Source organism: Ascaphus truei, chromosome 3 (genome assembly GCF_040206685.1).
Source record: "Ascaphus truei isolate aAscTru1 chromosome 3, aAscTru1.hap1, whole genome shotgun sequence".
NCBI lineage: Eukaryota > Metazoa > Chordata > Amphibia > Anura > Ascaphidae > Ascaphus > Ascaphus truei.
In genome coordinates this window covers 99,817,592-99,836,628 of record NC_134485.1, presented here as the reverse complement: position 1 = coordinate 99,836,628, position 19,037 = coordinate 99,817,592, and the positions used below count along the sequence as shown (strand labels likewise).

At 44.5% G+C, this 19,037-nt stretch overlaps 1 protein-coding gene across 3 annotated transcripts in view; it reads right to left on the bottom strand.

The window, feature by feature from the left end:
• LOC142491671 (arylsulfatase D-like) overlaps nt 1-19,037 on the bottom strand; it is a 61,812-nt gene that overhangs the window by 30,588 nt on the left and 12,187 nt on the right. For 2 of the 3 annotated variants that reach the window (XR_012800446.1, XM_075594581.1), the window contains exons 1-5: nt 12,817-12,892; nt 12,290-12,424; nt 11,313-11,434; nt 3,949-4,071; nt 168-591 (exon numbers count right to left, since the gene is read on the bottom strand). Coding sequence is in view for 2 of the 3 variants with exons in the window: in XM_075594581.1 (XP_075450696.1) it covers nt 168-591; nt 3,949-4,071; nt 11,313-11,434; nt 12,290-12,424; nt 12,817-12,845 (833 nt within the window). In the remaining variant the exon portion in view is untranslated. Of the gene's footprint in view, nt 1-167; nt 592-3,948; nt 4,072-11,312; nt 11,435-12,289; nt 12,425-12,816; nt 12,893-19,037 lie in introns of those variants that run through there. The other variant, XM_075594582.1, reaches the window with a different exon arrangement.

The following is a 19,037-nucleotide window of genomic DNA, read 5'->3' as shown; positions in this document are numbered from 1 at the left end:
GGGGGGGAAGGGAGTGGAGAGAGAGGGAGGGGAAGCGAGAACATTACATCCCGGGCAACGCCGGGTATATCAGCTAGTAATAAATAAATGTAATACTATAGCATGAAATTTATGCCATGCTGTAAAAATAATAGAGGGAAAGAGATAGCACATGTATTGTACTGTACCTTTCAATGAATAAATTTGCCTCCTTCAATATTTGAGAAGTTGTTCTTTGCACATTCATTGGCTGCTCAGTTATTTCATGGTTTCTCATGAGTATACAGTTCCAGTAATGCATGAAACCATAATTTAGGTACCATGTGAGGAAAAACAGGAGGCCAAACAATGCAAAGTACATGATTACTTTTCCATTGATTTCAATTAGGTCAATACATTTAACAGCTATCAAAGTAATCACAGCAAGAGCAATTACTTGAGTATAAAACCAAAGTTGAGATTGAAGGTGAGCGTCTGTTGCCGAAGGACTTCCTGGTTGGCATTCACTGATAAGGGTATATGGCATACCATAAAAGTAATTAAAACCGTGGCTTAAAGGATGGTGACAGTGGTCATTGCGAGACTTGCAATTCATACCTTGGTGCCATTTTCCTGAAACAAAAAGACAATTTAAAAAAAATTAAAACATATACTATAGGGAAAAAATGATGGTGGTGCTATTTCTTAAGACACCTTCTAGCTCTGGAAGGGCCAAATATCCAGTCTACTAGTTTTGTTCATCTACTCATTTTGTATTGTAACTCATTACGGCTAATAATAATAATAAGGAATAGTTTATGTACAGGAACATATTTTTACAATGCTTAAGAAATAATTTTTCTTTCTGGCTGTTCTGATGTCTGGGACTAGGTAGAAAAGTCAATACCATAACAAGTATATCTATCTCATATCCAACAACTGACTATCTATTCCAAACCAGATCCTACAGAGTGCTTTCCCTACTCTACCTGACCTATTCAGATACAAACTGAACGTTAGAGCTCAGGAAATCCTGTGAATCTGGGGTATTTGCGCACCGAGCTATTCCAGATAATACTAGTTCATAACTGTTAATGTTGTACTTGTAATTCGGGGTGTTCTGACATGCCCTTTCACAACTGATCCCTCTTTTGTTTTTATATTTATTGCATCACAAACATTTTTACAAACTAATCCCTTTTTTCTGACATGCTACGGGAGATCACGGGAAAAAGATTATTCAAAATATTTCATCAACTGAGATTTACCAGTCCACAGGTGGTCCTTTTCTTACTTAGACGCAATTTCACTAAAGGGTGCTGCTATGTTTCAGCACTTCATAACGCCTATTAATTTTATTTGATATTACTGTAGGTTGCTAAAGCTCAGCATCCTGTAGGGAATATGGACCTTACAATGGTGGCAACCACACATTTTTGTAGATTAATTAGCCTAGCGCCATCAATGCTCGATAAGAAAAAATGCATTATTACCGTGAAAACAAATGCCTTATTTTTTATCGTGCAAGTTAACATTGTCACCTCGTTTAAAATAATGCTTTTTGAACAGATCCGTTAGAAATATCTGAACCTGACAAAAATGGAGGTAATTGCGCTAGTTTTCCCCATATCCTTGTCGTCATCACCGATTAACTGCTGAAATAGTGCAATTTTTGTATCACATAGTTCAGGCTGGCGATAGCCCTATCTTGCTAATGTATATAATGACCAATATATTGGCCATTATATACAAAGGTAAGATAACCTAAATCAACCAGGGCTAAAAAAACAAACAAACAAAAAAAACACATTACAGTACATATTAACTCCTTAATAGCCAAAAGTTTAGCTAGTCATGTGCTTACATGACTAGCTGACCACTATGGGCTACAAATGGGTTAATATTAACATTAAACTACACAACCTACCCCCTTGGGGGCATAACCACTATCCCCAGGGCAAATAACCCCATTACCCATCATCTTACCCCTAGCCCCCCAATAAAGCTAACCAACCCCCCCTTGACTAATGGCCTATAACCCTACATTTAAAATAATTAAACAATACATAGCATAATAGAAGAAAACATTTAAAACATAGAAGTAGGTAGAGTTGATTCGCGCCACCAATACAAAAACGAGGTAGAGAGGGCAACTCCAAAATATAGTTTATTTGATGATAAAAAGGGTAAAACGGGCCAAACATAAACCCATTGAATGTCACTGTCGCTACCGATGCCCTCTCAATGGGAACCTAAATAGCCACATTGGCAAACAATAGGGACCCGTAATCAAAATTGGATTACTTAACTCGGCCGAGGGGAAGGGCGTCCTCATCTGCAGGTATGGAGTCCCCCTTAGCAAAATGAGTAAAGGGCCGATACCCAACAGTAAAAAAATAAAAAGCAAAAAAAAAAAACATAATCCAAGGCTTGACACAAAATCCATACATAATAACCCAAGGTCCGATGACCATAAAAAAAAATACCAAATAATGAATTCAGGCCAAATGGCTCATTTATAATCCAAGTCTATCTGTGGCCTGTGACGTGGGATCCTCAATCCTATGTTGCTTGAAGAGTCATCTGTAATGATTTCTTTAGTTGTTCATTCTTTTCTTCTTTATTTTTCTTCTTCAGCCACTGGATGGGGCCTGTTTACTAACTTACGGTGTTCTCTGGGAACACATCAGGTTGTTTTATCTACCATGTGCTCTTTTTTATGACATAATTGATTTTCCCAACCAATGGGAACTTATGAATCTATGATGTCATATTAAAAAGAGGGTTGGCAAAATTTATGATGCCGTAAGAAAGAGCATGAATCACATTGTACATCAATCAACTTGTTTGGTTGATGCTCTATGTTACCTTATTACACTTGTTCTACTATATGGCTCAGGCACTAAGAAAGGCCTGGGCGCTCGCAAAACACTGGACGTTTGTCAAGTGGACATATACAGTAGCTGAAGATGAAAGAAGAAGAGAGAAGACACATTTAAAGAAGAAAAGAATGAAGAACTAAAGGAATACTTACAGATGAAGAGTCCTCAATCAACAGATGATCTAGGGCTCTGTATCAAGTTGAGGACTCCACATCGCGGGCTATGGATGGCCATGGATTATAAATAGGCCTGGGTTTATTTTTATTGTGTGCTTTTTTTTGTATGGTTTTTGTGTTTAATTTATGTGGGCATCGGTCCTTGGATTATAGTTTTTGTTTGCTTTTTTTAATGGTTGGACATTGGCTTTTTATTGGATTTCTTCCAGGGGGCTCCAGCCCTGCAGATGAGGACGGCCTTCCTCTTGGCTGGGGTAAGTAACCCAATTTTGATTATGGGTTCCTTTTGATTGCCAATGTGGCTACTTAGGCTCCCATGGAGAGTGCCTAGTTAAAAATTTCCATTTAAAAAATAAAGCTTTGGGTAAAGAGATAGATTCAGGAAATATACAGTACCTACTAAGGAGAGGGAAAGGAAAGTTAATACAATACAGTAGCAATTAAAAATGAATACAGTGCTATGTAAGACAATACAAGTTCTATCTGTGAAGTCGGAAAACATGCTACTTTATGTAATGTATCATACTGAATGATAATTTTCTTAAAACATACTGTAAATTTTTTGTAGATTATGCTACCATTTAGCAGGCCAATATTACAATTCTTCATAGATTAAATTATAGTACAGATGAACAGTAGCAAGGCTTATAATCTTTGGTGTCGCGGACAAACAAGCAAAAGTCCATGGCGCTGGCACAGTGTCTGCGGCGATGGAGCTGCGGAGGATTCATGCGTACGAATAGGACCTATTGCAGCATTAAACCTTTGGGGCAGCAGCACCACCACCAATGACAGTAAATCTTGCTACTTCTGTACAGTATACAATATAGAGCTTTTGAAACCTTTATAGGTTTTTTTCTTTTAGTGTAGGCAACATAAGGTAGGAAACAGTCCTTCCATCTACAAGCACTCAGAATGATTGCAGACTTTACCTATAATTCCAGTATAATAACCTTGCCTTTGAAGCATTGTAGCGAATGTAGTTTCATTTGGAGGCAGACCACCAGATCCGCCAAGCCAAAAAATGGCACGATATCCACCACAAAAATCCATACCTAATAATAGGATATAAATATTGCAAAATGTTAGCTGTACTCACAAAACCCTTTTCTAATCAAATGGAAACACCACAATATATGATGCTTAGACATTTAACGGCGTCATGACATTTTGCCATGGTAAAGTGTAATATTCTTCTTTTTAACTGCTTAGAGTAGGTTAAGAGGTAAGAGAGATAAAAAGAGGAGCACTGCAGCAGGCACCAAGGAGGAGGCTGGACAATAGAGGCTGTAAAAAAAAGGATTTATTTAGAGAACCACCTCCCCGTAGTTGCTCTGATGCGTTTCATACCCGTTGGTACTTTGTCAAAGAGACCGATGGGTACAAAATGCGTCAGAGCGATTGCGGAGATGTGGTTCCCTAAAGAAGTCCTATTTTTACGGCCTCTATTGCCCAGCGTCCTCCTTGGTTCCTGCTGCAGTGCTCCGCTTTTTTTTCTCCCTTACCTTTATTCCAAGCACCGGCTGGAGCATGCATCAGACGGGATTTTTATACAAACACTGCCGCCATCTTGATCGCGGGATCACTGAGAGGATCAAACATGAGTTCTTCACTTCAGTTTATCCCGTCTCTGTGCCCATTTGCTAGCAGTTCTTTGGGGACAAGGAGGTGTTGTTTGGGATGTGTACTCTGTAAGTGCGGGCTCACGCAGCTGAGCTCCGGCTGCGGGATTCCCTCCCTCCTACTTCTCTGCCCTTCATCTGCTGTATTAGCTTTATTACATGGGCACTTTTCTCAGGAAGAGCAAAGTTTAACAATGGTATATCCTCCCTCTATTCAGGCACCTTATTAACTCTTTCACTTGTCTAATGACTACATGTAAAATTAGTACCTATCTCTGACATACATCTAGAGTATCGACTCAGGTGTTTCCCCATTTTTTCTATCTTACTGTAGGTTAAGAAGAGAGATGTGTGAAAAAGTGTCCTAATTGTGCAACAACATTTTTTTGCCAAGCACAGCAAAATTAATAATTTTGCCAAAATATTATTAGAATAAAAATGTATGGCAGTGTTAAGTGACATTTAGCAAACCAGCAAACATATGAGATTTCAGCAAACCGTGGATATACGAAATTCAGCAAAAAAGGAAGTAGTCATATGACCTGCTGCATTGGCTTCAGTAGTGGAGTTTGGGGAGCGCAGATTTTCACCAAATATGCAACGTGAAAAACATTAAAAACACAAATAGTGCAGGTGGTATATATAAGGGGGTATAGTAACTTGAGATAGTCCTATAAATGGTACACTCACATTCTGCAATAAGAAATAAAGCGATTCCAAAACTGTGCTTAGTGCCTATGTGTTGATAGTGTCAACTTCTATGGTAGGGATCTGGTCAGCGGTTCACCCATTCTCAGAGAAAGATGAAAAAGACCATAGCTTGATCCATATGTATACACATTTATAGCATAAAATATAAATGATCACACTTACATACAAGCGTGATAACAACGGCGTGTAGAACTAAAGATGTAATCAGTTTCTCTGGTTACTGCTGCTCAGTGTTTGGTGCTGTCTCTCAAGATGATTCTTCTGCGTTCCGGTGTCTCCCTGGCTTGTGGTGCTTCCGGTCACATCCGGCAATTGGAGCGCAAAGAATTTCGGCAATGGTACACACTGGACATCGGCACAACGGAGCAAGAAAAGGTGATGCTGGCGCTGGCCACTCAAAGTATTTCGCACGTGTTCGGCTTTGTCAGGAGTCATAATTACTGCATCTAATGGCCCTTCTTAAGAAGCTCCTTCTGTCTTTCTATTGGTCACAAAATTAATTTGCCGATATATACAAAATAAAGCATAAAACTTATTCAATAAGGCATATAAGATATAATATCCGTTTGATATGTCATTAAAACCTATAATTTAGGTATGCTGTAAGTGGTGGGGAACTTTTATTCGGGAAAAGATAATTATTAAAACAATTAAAAATTAATCGAAAATTAGGTCACCTTTTACTGCTGTTGTGCCGATGTAGTAATCAGAGAAACTGATGACATCTTTAGTTCTACACGCTGTTGTTATCACGCTTGTATGCAAGTGTGATCTTTTATATGTTATGCTATAAATGTGTATACATATGGATCATGCTTTGGTCTTTTTCATCTTTCTCTGAGAATGAGTGAACAGCTGACCAGGTTGAAGCCAGGGCTCTTCTTTGCCTTTATTTAGAATTAGGTGGTCCCGGGATGTCCAACTGCCATGCCTGGCTCCACAAGCACCTCAGCCACTAACACCGCTAATAGTACTAATGTCACAATGTCACCAGCAGTGGAAACCGTGGAAAAAGTGGGGAATGGTACAGCTTAACCCCGTTATAGCGCAATCCGCTATAACGCGAATTCGCAATAACGCAGTATTAACATGGCTCCCGTTTTAAAAAATTAGATTTTTTTGTTATTTTTTTTTGAGGGGGGGGGGTGGAGTTTGGGCAAAATTGGGACAAAACATTAATAAAAGCTTAAAATAAAATACAAACACAAACCCAGCAAAACAGCACAATAGAACAGAAGAATAATGTATTAGTGAATAGGACATAAGCTGAAGATCTCCTACCTATCCTCTTTATGGGATTGTGCTGCCTCTGCCACTGCTCTGTGGGCAGCTGTGGGCGCTATTTGCGGGCTGTGGGTTCTGTGCACTGTGCGTGCTCTGTGGGAACTCTGTGTGCTGGGATGCTGTGTGAGTTCTGGGTGCTGTGGGCGCTCAAGGGCACGATCACAATGCACCCAACCACTTCAAAGGCCAGCATCTTTCACGTTAACCGAAAGACCACACAGAAGGAGTTACCAAACAACCACACAGAATTACCCCCATGCTCACACAGTACCCCCCATGCTCCCAGTACTCCTCTGCTCATACAGTACCCCCCCATCTCACACAGTACACCCCCATCTCACACAGTAACCCCCCCTGCTCACACAGTACCCCCCTCCTGACACAGTAACCCCCCCTGCTCACACAGTACCCCCTCCTGCTCACACAGTACCCCCTCCTGCTCACACAGTAACCCCCCCTGCTCACACAGTACCCCCTCCTGCTCACACAGTACCCCCTCCTGCTCACACAGTAACCCCCCTGCTCACACAGTACCCCCCAGCTCACACAGTACCACCTCCTGCTCACACAGTACCGCTCCTGCTCACACAGTACCCCCTGCTCACATAGTACCCCCGCTGCTCAAACAGCACCCCCTCCTGCTCACGCAGTACCCCTCCTGCTCACACAGTACCCCCCTGCTCACATAGTACCCCCGCTGCTCACACAGCACCCCCTGCTCACACAGTAACACCCCCCTGCTCACAGTAACCCCCCCTGCTCACACAGTACCCCTCCTGCTCACACAGTACCCCCCTGCTCACACAGTACCCCCCTCCTGACACAGTAACCCCCCCTGCTCACACAGTACCCCCCAGCTCACAGTACCCCCTCCTGCTCACACAGTACCCCTCCTGCTCACACAGTACCCCCCTGCTCACATAGTACCCCCGCTGCTCACACAGCACCCCCTGCTCACACAGTAACACCCCCCTGCTCACAGTAACCCCCCCTGCTCACACAGTACCCCTCCTGCTCACACAGTACCCCCCTGCTCACACAGTACCCCCCTCCTGACACAGTAACCCCCCCTGCTCACAGTACCCCCTGCTCACACAATACCCCCCTCCTGACACAGTTATCCCCCCTGCTCACACAGTACCCCCCCGCTCACACAGTACCCCCTCCTGCTCACACAGAACCCCCCTCCTCACAGTACCCCCCCCTGCTCACACAGTACACCCCCTGCTCACACAGTACCCCCCTGCTCCCACAGTAACCCCCCCTGCTCACACAGTAACCCCCCTGCTCAAACAGTAACCCCCCCAGCTCACACAATACCCCCCCCAGCTCACACAGTACCCCCCCCAGCTCACACAGTACCTCCCTGCTCACATAGTACCCCCCTGCTCACACAGTACCCCCTCCTGCTCACAGTACCCCCCTCTTCACAGTACCCCCCTGCTCTCACAGTACCTCCCTGCTCACACAGTACCCCCCAGCTCACACAGTAACCCCCCCCTGCTCAAACAGTAACCCCCCCTGCTCAAACAGTAACCCCCCCCTGCTCACACAGTACCCCCCCAGCTCACACAGTACAAACCCCAGCTCACACAGTACCCCCCAGCTCACACAGTACCCCCCAGCTCACAGTACCCCCCTGCTCACATAGTACCACCCCCACTCACACAGTACCCCACCTGCTCACACAGTACCCCCCTACTCACAGTACCCCCCCTAATCACACAGTAACACCCCCCTGCTCACAGTAACCCCCCTGCTCACACAGTACCCCTCCTGCTCACACAGTACCCCTCCTGCTCACACAGTACCCCCCCGCTCACACAGTACCCCCTCCTGCTCACACAGAACCCCCCTCCTCACAGTACCCCCCCCTGCTCACACAGTACACCCCCTGCTCACACAGTACCCCCCTGCTCCCACAGTAACCCCCCCTGCTCACACAGTAACCCCCCCTGCTCAAACAGTAACCCCCCCAGCTCACACAATACCCCCCCAGCTCACACAGTACCCCCCCAGCTCACACAGTACCTCCCTGCTCACATAGTACCCCCCTGCTCACACAGTACCTCCTCCTGCTCACAGTACCCCCCTCTTCACAGTACCCCCCTGCTCTCACAGTACCTCCCTGCTCACACAGTACCCCCCAGCTCACACAGTAACCCCCCCCCTGCTCAAACAGTAACCCCCCCTGCTCAAACAGTAACCCCCCCCTGCTCACACAGTACCCCCCCAGCTCACACAGTACAAACCCCAGATCACACAGTACCCCCCAGCTCACACAGTACCCCCCAGCTCACAGTACCCCCCTGCTCACATAGTACCACCCCCACTCACACAGTACCCCACCTGCTCACACAGTACCCCCCTACTCACAGTACCCCCCCTAATCACACAGTAACACCCCCCTGCTCACAGTAACCCCCCTGCTCACACAGTACCCCTCCTGCTCACACAGTACCCCTCCTGCTCACACAGTACCCCCTGTCACACAGTACCCCCCTCCTGACACAGTACCCCCTGCTCACACAATACCCCCCTCCTGACACAGTTATCCCCCCTGCTCACACAGTACCCCCCCGCTCACACAGTACCCCCTCCTGCTCACACAGTACCCCCCTCCTCACAGTACCCCCCCCTGCTCAAACAGTACACCCCCTGCTCACACAGTACCCCCCTGCTCCCACAGTAACCCCCCCCTGCTCACACAGTAACCCCCCCAGCTCACACAATACCCCCCCAGCTCACACAGTACCCCCCAGCTCACACAGTACCTCCCTGCTCACATAGTACCCCCCTGCTCACACAGTACCCCCTCCTGCTCACACAGTACCCCCCTCTTCACAGTACCCCCCTGCTCTCACAGTACCTCCCTGCTCACACAGTACCCCCCAGCTCACACAATAACCCCCCCTGCTCAAACAGTAACCCCCCCTGCTCAAACAGTAACCCCCCCTGCTCACACAGTACCCCCCCAGCTCACACAGTACCCCCCCCAGCTCACACAGTACCCCCCAGCTCACACAGTACCCCCCAGCTCACAGTACCCCCCTGCTCACATAGTACCACCCCCACTCACACAGTACCCCACCTGCTCACACAGTACCCCCCCTACTCACAGTACCCCCCCTAATCACACAGTACCCCCCCTGCTCACACACACTGTCACACACACTCATACTGTCTCACACACTGACACACAGTCTCACAGTCTCACACAGTTAAACACACACACAGAGGCACACTGTCTCTTTAAGGGAGCTTGCTCTCGCAAGACAGAAGCTGAAGCAGGAAGCAGAGACAGGGATAAGAGCTGCCAGATGCCGGGTAAGTGCTGTGTGAGGTTGCCGCTGCCCCACCGGGTCTGGGAACGGTAGGATTGTTCTCAGCTTTCCCCCTCCGATGGGGGCGGCGCCCATTTTTTGCATGACCCCGTTTATAACGCGGTGGTCTCGGGTGGCCCCCGAGGACCGCGCTATAATGGGGCTAAGCTGTACTTTGATTTTTCCATCCTATGCCCGGCACAGCAGCGCTTTCATGTTCTTTAGATGTTTTTTAAAGCTTTTTTTTGTCAATGCATGACTACAGAACAGCATCCGAGTCTGTAAGTACCACTTACAGCTGAAGACCAAGCAATAGCCTACATGTGTTTTTTTTTATTTAAATAAATCAGTTCTGTACTATGAGAAAAAACTCGTAGCATTTACAAAAAAAAAAAAACTACTCTACATGACATTTTTTAATGTATTATAATGTAATTATAATGTAATTACATCCCCTTCCTCTTCTGAAACAGGCTCTGGCACACCCCTTTTGAAGCCCTGCCCTCTCTCTAGCAGTGCACCAATGTATCTAGTGCCTGGTCACATGATCTTCCCCACAGAACTTTGTATTTTTGGTCCTCTTCTTCTGCAGACAGCCATTTAGTGAACCCCTGAGCCGACTCTTAACAATTGATCATAGGAGAACAGAATTATCGGCAAATTAGCTAATTACTTATCATTGTGTAGATTGTATTGATGCACATATTAAAGGGGAAAAAATAAAATGCAGCTTGGACTGCTGCTTTAAGACATTACATTTTAATTTAACTATGGTTTATCATTACTCACTATGGCCCAGCTACCCTCCCAATCCCCACTCCACAACTCACTTGGGCCCAGGTCATGACTAAGTCCTAGGCCCCTTTATCACCCAAAAAACTTTACTCCACAAGTCACCGGGGCTTGGACTAAGACTGTCCTGGGCCCGTCATGCCCAACTGCTCCACTCCACAAATCGCTAGGATCCATGAGAGGGATTAAAGGAGCAGATGAGCAGAGACTGTTTTGGGAGAAATTATTTTAACAGCTGAACCATCCACGAAGATATAACCAGGAGGCATTAAGAGACATGGAACTGGATTGCAGGTCTGAGGGTAGTGATGGATAGATAGAATAGAGATCTAGGACCCATTCCTCGATCTCTGGAAGGCATAGGAACTCCTCCAGCAAAATTGAAAAAATGCTGAAAAGCTTGTCTCACTTACTACCAAAGTTAAAAAAAATTCACATTCCATTGTGGTCAAGGGTCCTAGCTGTAAAACATGTGATCCATATTTCAGACCAAAGCTGAGCTTTCTATGTACAATGAAAATATATGAATCTTAAACTACATGAGCTTTGTAAACAAATACCCACCTGATCTCACTGGATATCGTCCCGTCAAGAAAGCTGCCCTACTTGGTGTACAGATTGGTGCAGCTGCTATGTGTTGCGTTAATTTGACTCCTTCCTTAGCCAGGTTGTCAATATTAGGTGTCCTTAAAAAATGAAAACATTACCACGTTTGTAGAAGTTCCTTCTCACCTCTACGTATGGGATACATTGTCATATACAGTATAGGGAAAAAGGTGCCTTATTGTAGCCTGCTGTAAACAAAATAATAAGAGTAAAGGTACAAGCCAATAAAGATCTTGATTCCTCAGACAAATCTGAGCTATATTTAGATCTAGTACTGATACATGATGATGTTTAATCACTATGAAGAAACGTAATTCTTTCAAATGGATTAACTTTCTCTCTTACGTTATTGATAGTTGTATACATTACAGAACTATGTAATTTAAACACATTGCACACTACAGCTAAATATCAGTTGTAAAAACTAGCTAGAATGTTGAACCATATTGCAATTTATTATACATTTTACAGATTTTCTATATGATTTGATTGCAGTACTTGATAAATAAAACAAAACAGTCATAATATCGTTTATATCAATGTATCTAAACATACAGTATCATTACGGGGTACCCAGGTCAAGTCTGAATATCAAATTGGAATCTTCTAAAATTCAGGTATTCTGTAGTTCAACGTGGATGTGCTGTTCCCTGAGAAATGTAGATTTATTGTAGGGTGTGATACCTTTTAGTGAACCAACATAAGATATTCATGGATGAAATGAAAGCGTACTGTGCTTTCAAAACCTCATGGGTTTTTTCTTTAAGTGGGTGGGCCAAACGTTTTTTTTACCTTACGTCAATTTTTATGTTTCTATGTTGGAAAAGTTTTCAAAAGCTGTGTATACAATAATTTTATCTATGAAGAACTCTCATGTTGTACCTAAAATGTATCCCAACCTACCTAGTCTTGCTGTATGTACATGAATTACGTACCTTATGGTGTCATTGCCATAGCAACCAATATCTCCAATGCCAAGGTCATCTGCCAATAACAGTACAAAGTTGGGTTTGGAAGCTACTGCCGTTGTGCATGGACATGTCTTCAAATACAAAATAATCAACAAGATCCTGAAATATATGAGTACAGAAAGTTAAAACTGTAGGTAGTGTCATGTGACTTAATATCGTAAGCATTTAGTGCAGCTGATGTGCAATATTTGGGTTGCTGGAATAGGGTTAAAGTGGCACTCCAGTGTTTGCAAAGGTATACCTTATATCAGTCCCCGTGCACTAGCTCATCTACAGTATGGCTTAGTGTTTGAGTCCTCATGAAGCATCAGCAATAGAAGGATGGAGGCACACATCAATTCTTATGCAAAATGGCTGTGTCTTTAATTCATACTGTATAATGAGCAGGTACAGTGCAACGTTTCAAGGTCACAGCCAATTGATAAAACAAGTCCACCCAAATATTGTGAGCATACGCTGATTTACACTTTTATAAATAATCAGTTGCTCACCACCAGAACCTGCCACCAACCCAGGGCATCCTGACTTGAAGCTCCAGCCCAAGTGTTCCATGGAGTTCGCTGAGCATTATCGTACTAACAGTGTCCCTGGAGTAATGTTGCTATGCAACAAAGTATAAAAAATAAAAACAACTTTCCACAATGCCATAACTAGGCAACATGATACAACTCACATCTCTCATCATGTTAAGAATGGGTTTCTCCCATCTAGAGATGGGCGAATGTGCCAAAATTCGAGTCGCTAATGTTTAGTGGGGTTTACAGCAAAATTTGATTTGCAATTGAATCTTTACAAGCGGGTTTGATGGCCCTCCCTTTCTGCAAAAGACCCAACATCCACCCACAAATGTGGATGAGGGAGAGAGGAGAGAGAGGGTGCTCTAGAGCAGGGGTGAGCAAACTTTTTATGCCGAGCCCCCCTTTTATCTGTAACGGGTATTCCACCCCACCCAATCTCATATATAGTGTGGGTGAGTAGAACATGCGGTGTTACCGGTGTGGTGCGTATACCTGCAGGCTCACAGGAGGTCTGAGCCTCCGCTAATGAGAGCCTGGGGTGAATCCTCTGGAACGGATCTTCGTTTACAGCGCCTCCACCTATGTAGGATTCTATGGAAATGTAGAATGACCCTACATAGGAACCCAATCAGAAACCACACACACAGTGATTATATAATAACTAAGGACTTTACTTATATGCATGGAGAATATCATCACCTTTACATAACCTCATAACCTGTGTCCCTCTCACGAGGAGACACTACCCGTGACGTCTCGCAGGACGTTTCCCCAACCCTAGGTGATCCCACTCAGTGTCCAGTGAAACCCACACACCCAATGTCCCGTACTCCTACGGAGATAGTCAATGGGTGACTGCGCAGTCACTAAAACCTCTAGGCCTGTTGGTGCACATGTGATGACATAATACCTTCCGAGCACTCCGGTGCTCGGGTCAGCAACAAGCTTCTCAAAGGGTCAGACGTGCGATGCATCCGTCTGATCCTATCCAGGTGATATTCTCCAGGAACCCCAACGAGGGTCCCACCGCTTCACGGGAACACAACCGTCTCTCGGTAACACACCGTCTCACGGGAACAGCAGCCGCCGTTATCCCTATCTATCCCTAACTAACCCTAAAGTGACAGGAACCCTAACCTAGGGCCTGTCCCTGATGTACCGCAACCTGAGGTGACTTGGGGAAAACTCCTAGGGCCTGCGGGGTTATTAACCTGCCCCACTCCCTTATCTACCCAAGTCCCTAATCCTCCCTAACATCTAGCTACTCGCTACTCCTAACAGCCTGCAGCAGACACACCGCTCTCACTGTCAGCCTGCAGACATTCACACACGCTGCACACACTGCGCCCAGCACATGCAGCGACACACACACAGCTGGCAATCGTACACAGCCACCTGGATCCCGCAGCAAATCATCCACTGCACACACGCTGTGCCTATTTGCCAGTGCACACAGCACTACCCGCTGTGGCACTGCCAAACCTGCACCTTACATACACTAAGGGTGACCTTCCTATCTAGGGCCGTCCCTTATCAGTTACCCACTAACCTGGTGGGGAGTTGCGGCCTACCTGGAGGGTGAGGGTACCTATCTGGATGCAGGAGCTGCACTCACTCCCTGCATCCTTCCTTCCCCTTCAGCTCCGCTGCTCCAACTGACAAACATGCTGCAGCCCAAACAATGTATCTCTTTGCCTGCCTGGCCTTCCTAAGCCCTATTGGCTCCCTGGTATCACATGGGGCGTGCAAAGGCTCTTGGGATATGTAGTCCCAGCTCAGAGCCTTCCCTGGTAGGCTAGGGGTTCGCGGGCTTTTCCTACCCTACACTGCGCGTGCGCAAGCTCTCCCGGGCTTTCTCTCTTCTCCCTGAGCTGTCCCTATGCTCGCGCGAGCTATCCCTAGCTCTGGGGCTTTCCCTGCGCCTACGCGTCCCTGCGCATGCGCAACGCTGTCTTCAATGGCGGCGCCCTGCCTCACCGGCCACCGGGACCTTAGAGACACGATCGCGGCCTTAGCAACGGCCCGATCGCGTCCCCGGCAACCGGCCGCAGGCAGGAGAAGCCGCGCTGCTCCCTGCACCAGCCCCCACCGTGGAAGCAGCCGTCGGGTTTTTCAGTACCCGCGATCGAGCTGCACCAGGGGAGGGGGGTCTCCAGGAGCTGCTGGGGACCAGGGTTACATATCCATTAAATTTTTCGGGCCCCCCCTGCCTGATGTAATCAAAATCACATTTTAAAAAAATCTTTATTTAACGGTATGCAATGTAAATACAAATATGTCTAAGGCCGTGCATATAGTGCCCGCGACGTCGCCGCTAGCGAAAGTTGTATTTCGCTTTGTGGCGGCGCGGGCAACCAGGCCATTGATTGGTTCAGGGGCGACATGAGGCGACAGCCCCTGAAAAATCAAATATTGGCGGCTTCAAAAAATCGCGTTGTCAGGTCACGCTTAGTATAAGCGCACACGGCGGCGACAATGCATTTGTTTTCGGGCGACGTCGCGTCGCCGGCACTATAAGCGCAGCCTAAATACTTACATACTTCAACAGCTCGCTCTTGCAAAATTAGGCTGCGTCCACACTGCCGCGGAGAGCGGTGACATCACCAACTCTCCAAGCATGAGCACAGGGTGTCCTGCATAATTTTGCAAGCACAAACGGGAAGTGTTTACACTTTCTTTATTATTATTTCTGCACATTCGTAGTATGATTGATATAGTGGCAGCCTACCCTCTCACTTGCAGAGGATCGCAGCGAAGCAGATTGCCAGCGGAGGAGAGCAGGAACACAGCGCTATTGTAGGGCAGACAGCGGAAGGAGGGGCGTTTGACATCATAGTGCTGGGGCGTGCTCCTCCCCCGTACCTCCGAATCACGTGGCAGCCACCTGCACTATTCTGTTCGGCCGCGCGCACACCTCTTCTTGGCCGCCTGCGCACATCTTTTTTGCCTGCACAGCCAGGTTTTGCCGCACGCGCCCCGCCTAAATCTTGTGCCCGGGGCGGCCCCCCACCCCCCCTCAGTTTGTGCACCACTGCATTCAATCACAACACCCACACACACAATCACAACACACACAATCAACACTCAATCACAATACACACACACACATATATATATATATTATTTTTTGCATACCTTGAATCCAACGACTGCAACCTTAGATTCACACATACGGTCCATGACCAACATATTGATTTTTTGGATCTCCACCTATATGTGGATACTAACCTTTCAATACAAACAAATATCTACAGAAAGGAACATTCTCGCAACTCCCTGCTCAGAGCAAATAGTGCACACCCGAAACCACTGTTAAACAGCATTCCTAGGAGTCAATTTCTCCGTCTTAGGAGGATATGCTCAACAGAAAAGTCTTTCAGTGATCAAGCAGAACACCTAAAAACTAGATTCAAATCTCGTGGTTATTCGGATGATGTAATTGAAAATGCTTTTCAGAACGTGAAAGAATGCAATAGAATAGATCTACTATCTAGATATAAGAACAACAAACATAAGAAAAGGGGCACACTAGAGGGAGAGGTACCCTTATTTATCACCACATACTCAAAACAATCAAATACCATACGATCAATTCTCAATAAACATTGGAAGATACTTAAATTAGATGGAGGTTTGGACAAAGTCACCCAATCTAATCCAAAAATAGTATACCGTAAAGCAAAAACATTGGGGGATCATTTATCACCTAGTATGTATAGAGACAGACTGGCTACTGAAAGAAAACTACCAAAGGGATTTCACAAATGTGGAACATGTAATTTCTGTAAATTCGCACTTCCAATGAAATCAGTAAGGAACATATACACTGGACGTAAATATAGGATCAATTCATTTCTAACATGTAACTCCAAATTTGTTATTTATGTTCTCAGATGTGCATGTGGGTGTAATTATATTGGAAGAACAACAAGACCACTTAAGATAAGAATCAGGGAACACATTAGAACTATAAGGAATAAGGATGACAATTACCCAGTGGCCAGACATTTTAAGAATTGTGTTCAAGGTTCAATAGATCGCCTAACATTCAGTGCTCTCGAACATATAGCTATACATCCTAGAGGAGGTGATAGAGAATCACTCCTCAATCGCCGAGAAATGCACTGGATATATACCTTAGGAACACTGGCTCCCAATGGTATGAACACAGACTGGGAATTGAAACATTTCCTGAAATAATATAACACAAATAATAATGTGCCCATGATTATTGTATCTTCATATAAAACATTTATACAACATGGGTTGACAATGACTCACCTCTATTAGAACCATATAATACATAAGCAGTTGATAACAAACACATCTTGAAATTAGCACTTTCATTGTCTATCTGGTATATACATAATAAATACATAATAAATCATTATACAGAAAGAGTTTATGTGACAAGAAATGTATCTTATGACTAGCATTATACTATCTATCTGTTCCTTTTCTATTAATTATATAAGAAATAACAAACTATATAGAAGCAATATATGTGATATGCATGAACAAAAATAACTTGATAGTATAGGTGTGAGATCAAATGTGTATTATGTTGGCTCTATTTTTACTAACATTAAGTCAATATATCAGGACTACCTACAGTGTATATGTCTTTAAGATCATTTAGACTTCACTTAAACAACTGGCTATTTGTACATAGACCAATTTCTTTATAGTCTATACAGTTGGTTGCAATAACAGTCCTGTTATAAATTATGTATATATAGATACCCTTCTTTCCCCACTGTATTATCCTCCATACCACCATTTCAGTTTGGTAGATTGTTTTTGTAACATCATATTGTTTTTAATATGCTTCAAAAGTTACTGTGTACACTGCTGTTGCTTTTTAACCTATTGCAAAGACTTGCTGCAGCCGCTCCGCTGATCTGAGCCGCCCCCTGCACACAATATGCCGGTTCATTCATCTCATTGGCTGTAAGAGACAGCCAATCAGACTGCAGTTCGGCGATTCGCGCCAACAAATTATGAAATCCTGATCAGCTGGCAGCGGAGGGGAGAGACCTATATCAGCGGGGCACTTGCAGTAAAATTTGGTTCTCTTTGATAAAGGGCGAAAGCCTGAAACGCGTAAGAGAAGTTTGTCTATCCACTACCATGATGTTGATCGTGAATTAAAGGATTTTTATTTACTCTGGTGTTCAGCCCCTGCATCCATTCTGCTGTGCTCCGCTCCTACCTCTTTGAGGATTTCTACACATATATATATATATTATATATACACACATACATATACACACACACACACACACACACATATATATACACACATACATATACACACACACACACACACACACACATATATATACACACACACACACACATATATATACACACACACATATATACACACACACATACATAAAAACACACATAAACACACACACAAACACACATATATATATACACACACACACATATATATACACACACACACATATATACACACACATATACATATACACACACATACATACATACATACATATACACACACATACATACATACATACATATACACACACACACATACATATATACACACACATATATATATATATATATATATATATATATATATATATATATATGCAAATACAACTTTATGCTCATCTGCATGTCTTAGGCAGGTCTGCAACCCCGCCTTTCCCCATTATCACCCAGCATACAGCACTTCCACTGCAGCAAGGGATTCTGGGAAATGATCATTTCATTGATAATGATGGTGATAATGGGGAAAGGCGGGGTTGCAGACCTGTATGGAGGAACCAGGCGCTTACCTTTAGTGACAGAATTTCAGAGAAGCGATGAAACCAATTATTGTGGTTAATTCCTATTGGTGTAGAGTTATTCTTGCGATCCCTTCTGCTTCTACCCCTGATAAAGGGATGATCCAAAGCCCTTAGATAAACGTAGAGACAAAACAGAGTAGGGGGAGCGAGGGATGAATAGATTTTCCATCCCTCGGGGTTGCAGACCTGCCTAAGACATGCAGATGAGCATACAGTATTTGCATATTTTCTTTCCTGTGGAGGGTTTTTGTCACTTTTTTTACTCACCATAACTTAACTCAGTATTATGGTATAGCCTATCCCATAGCCTCTTATGCATATCCAGTTAAAATCAACCCCACACTGATGAGACCCATCAAGGTCGAA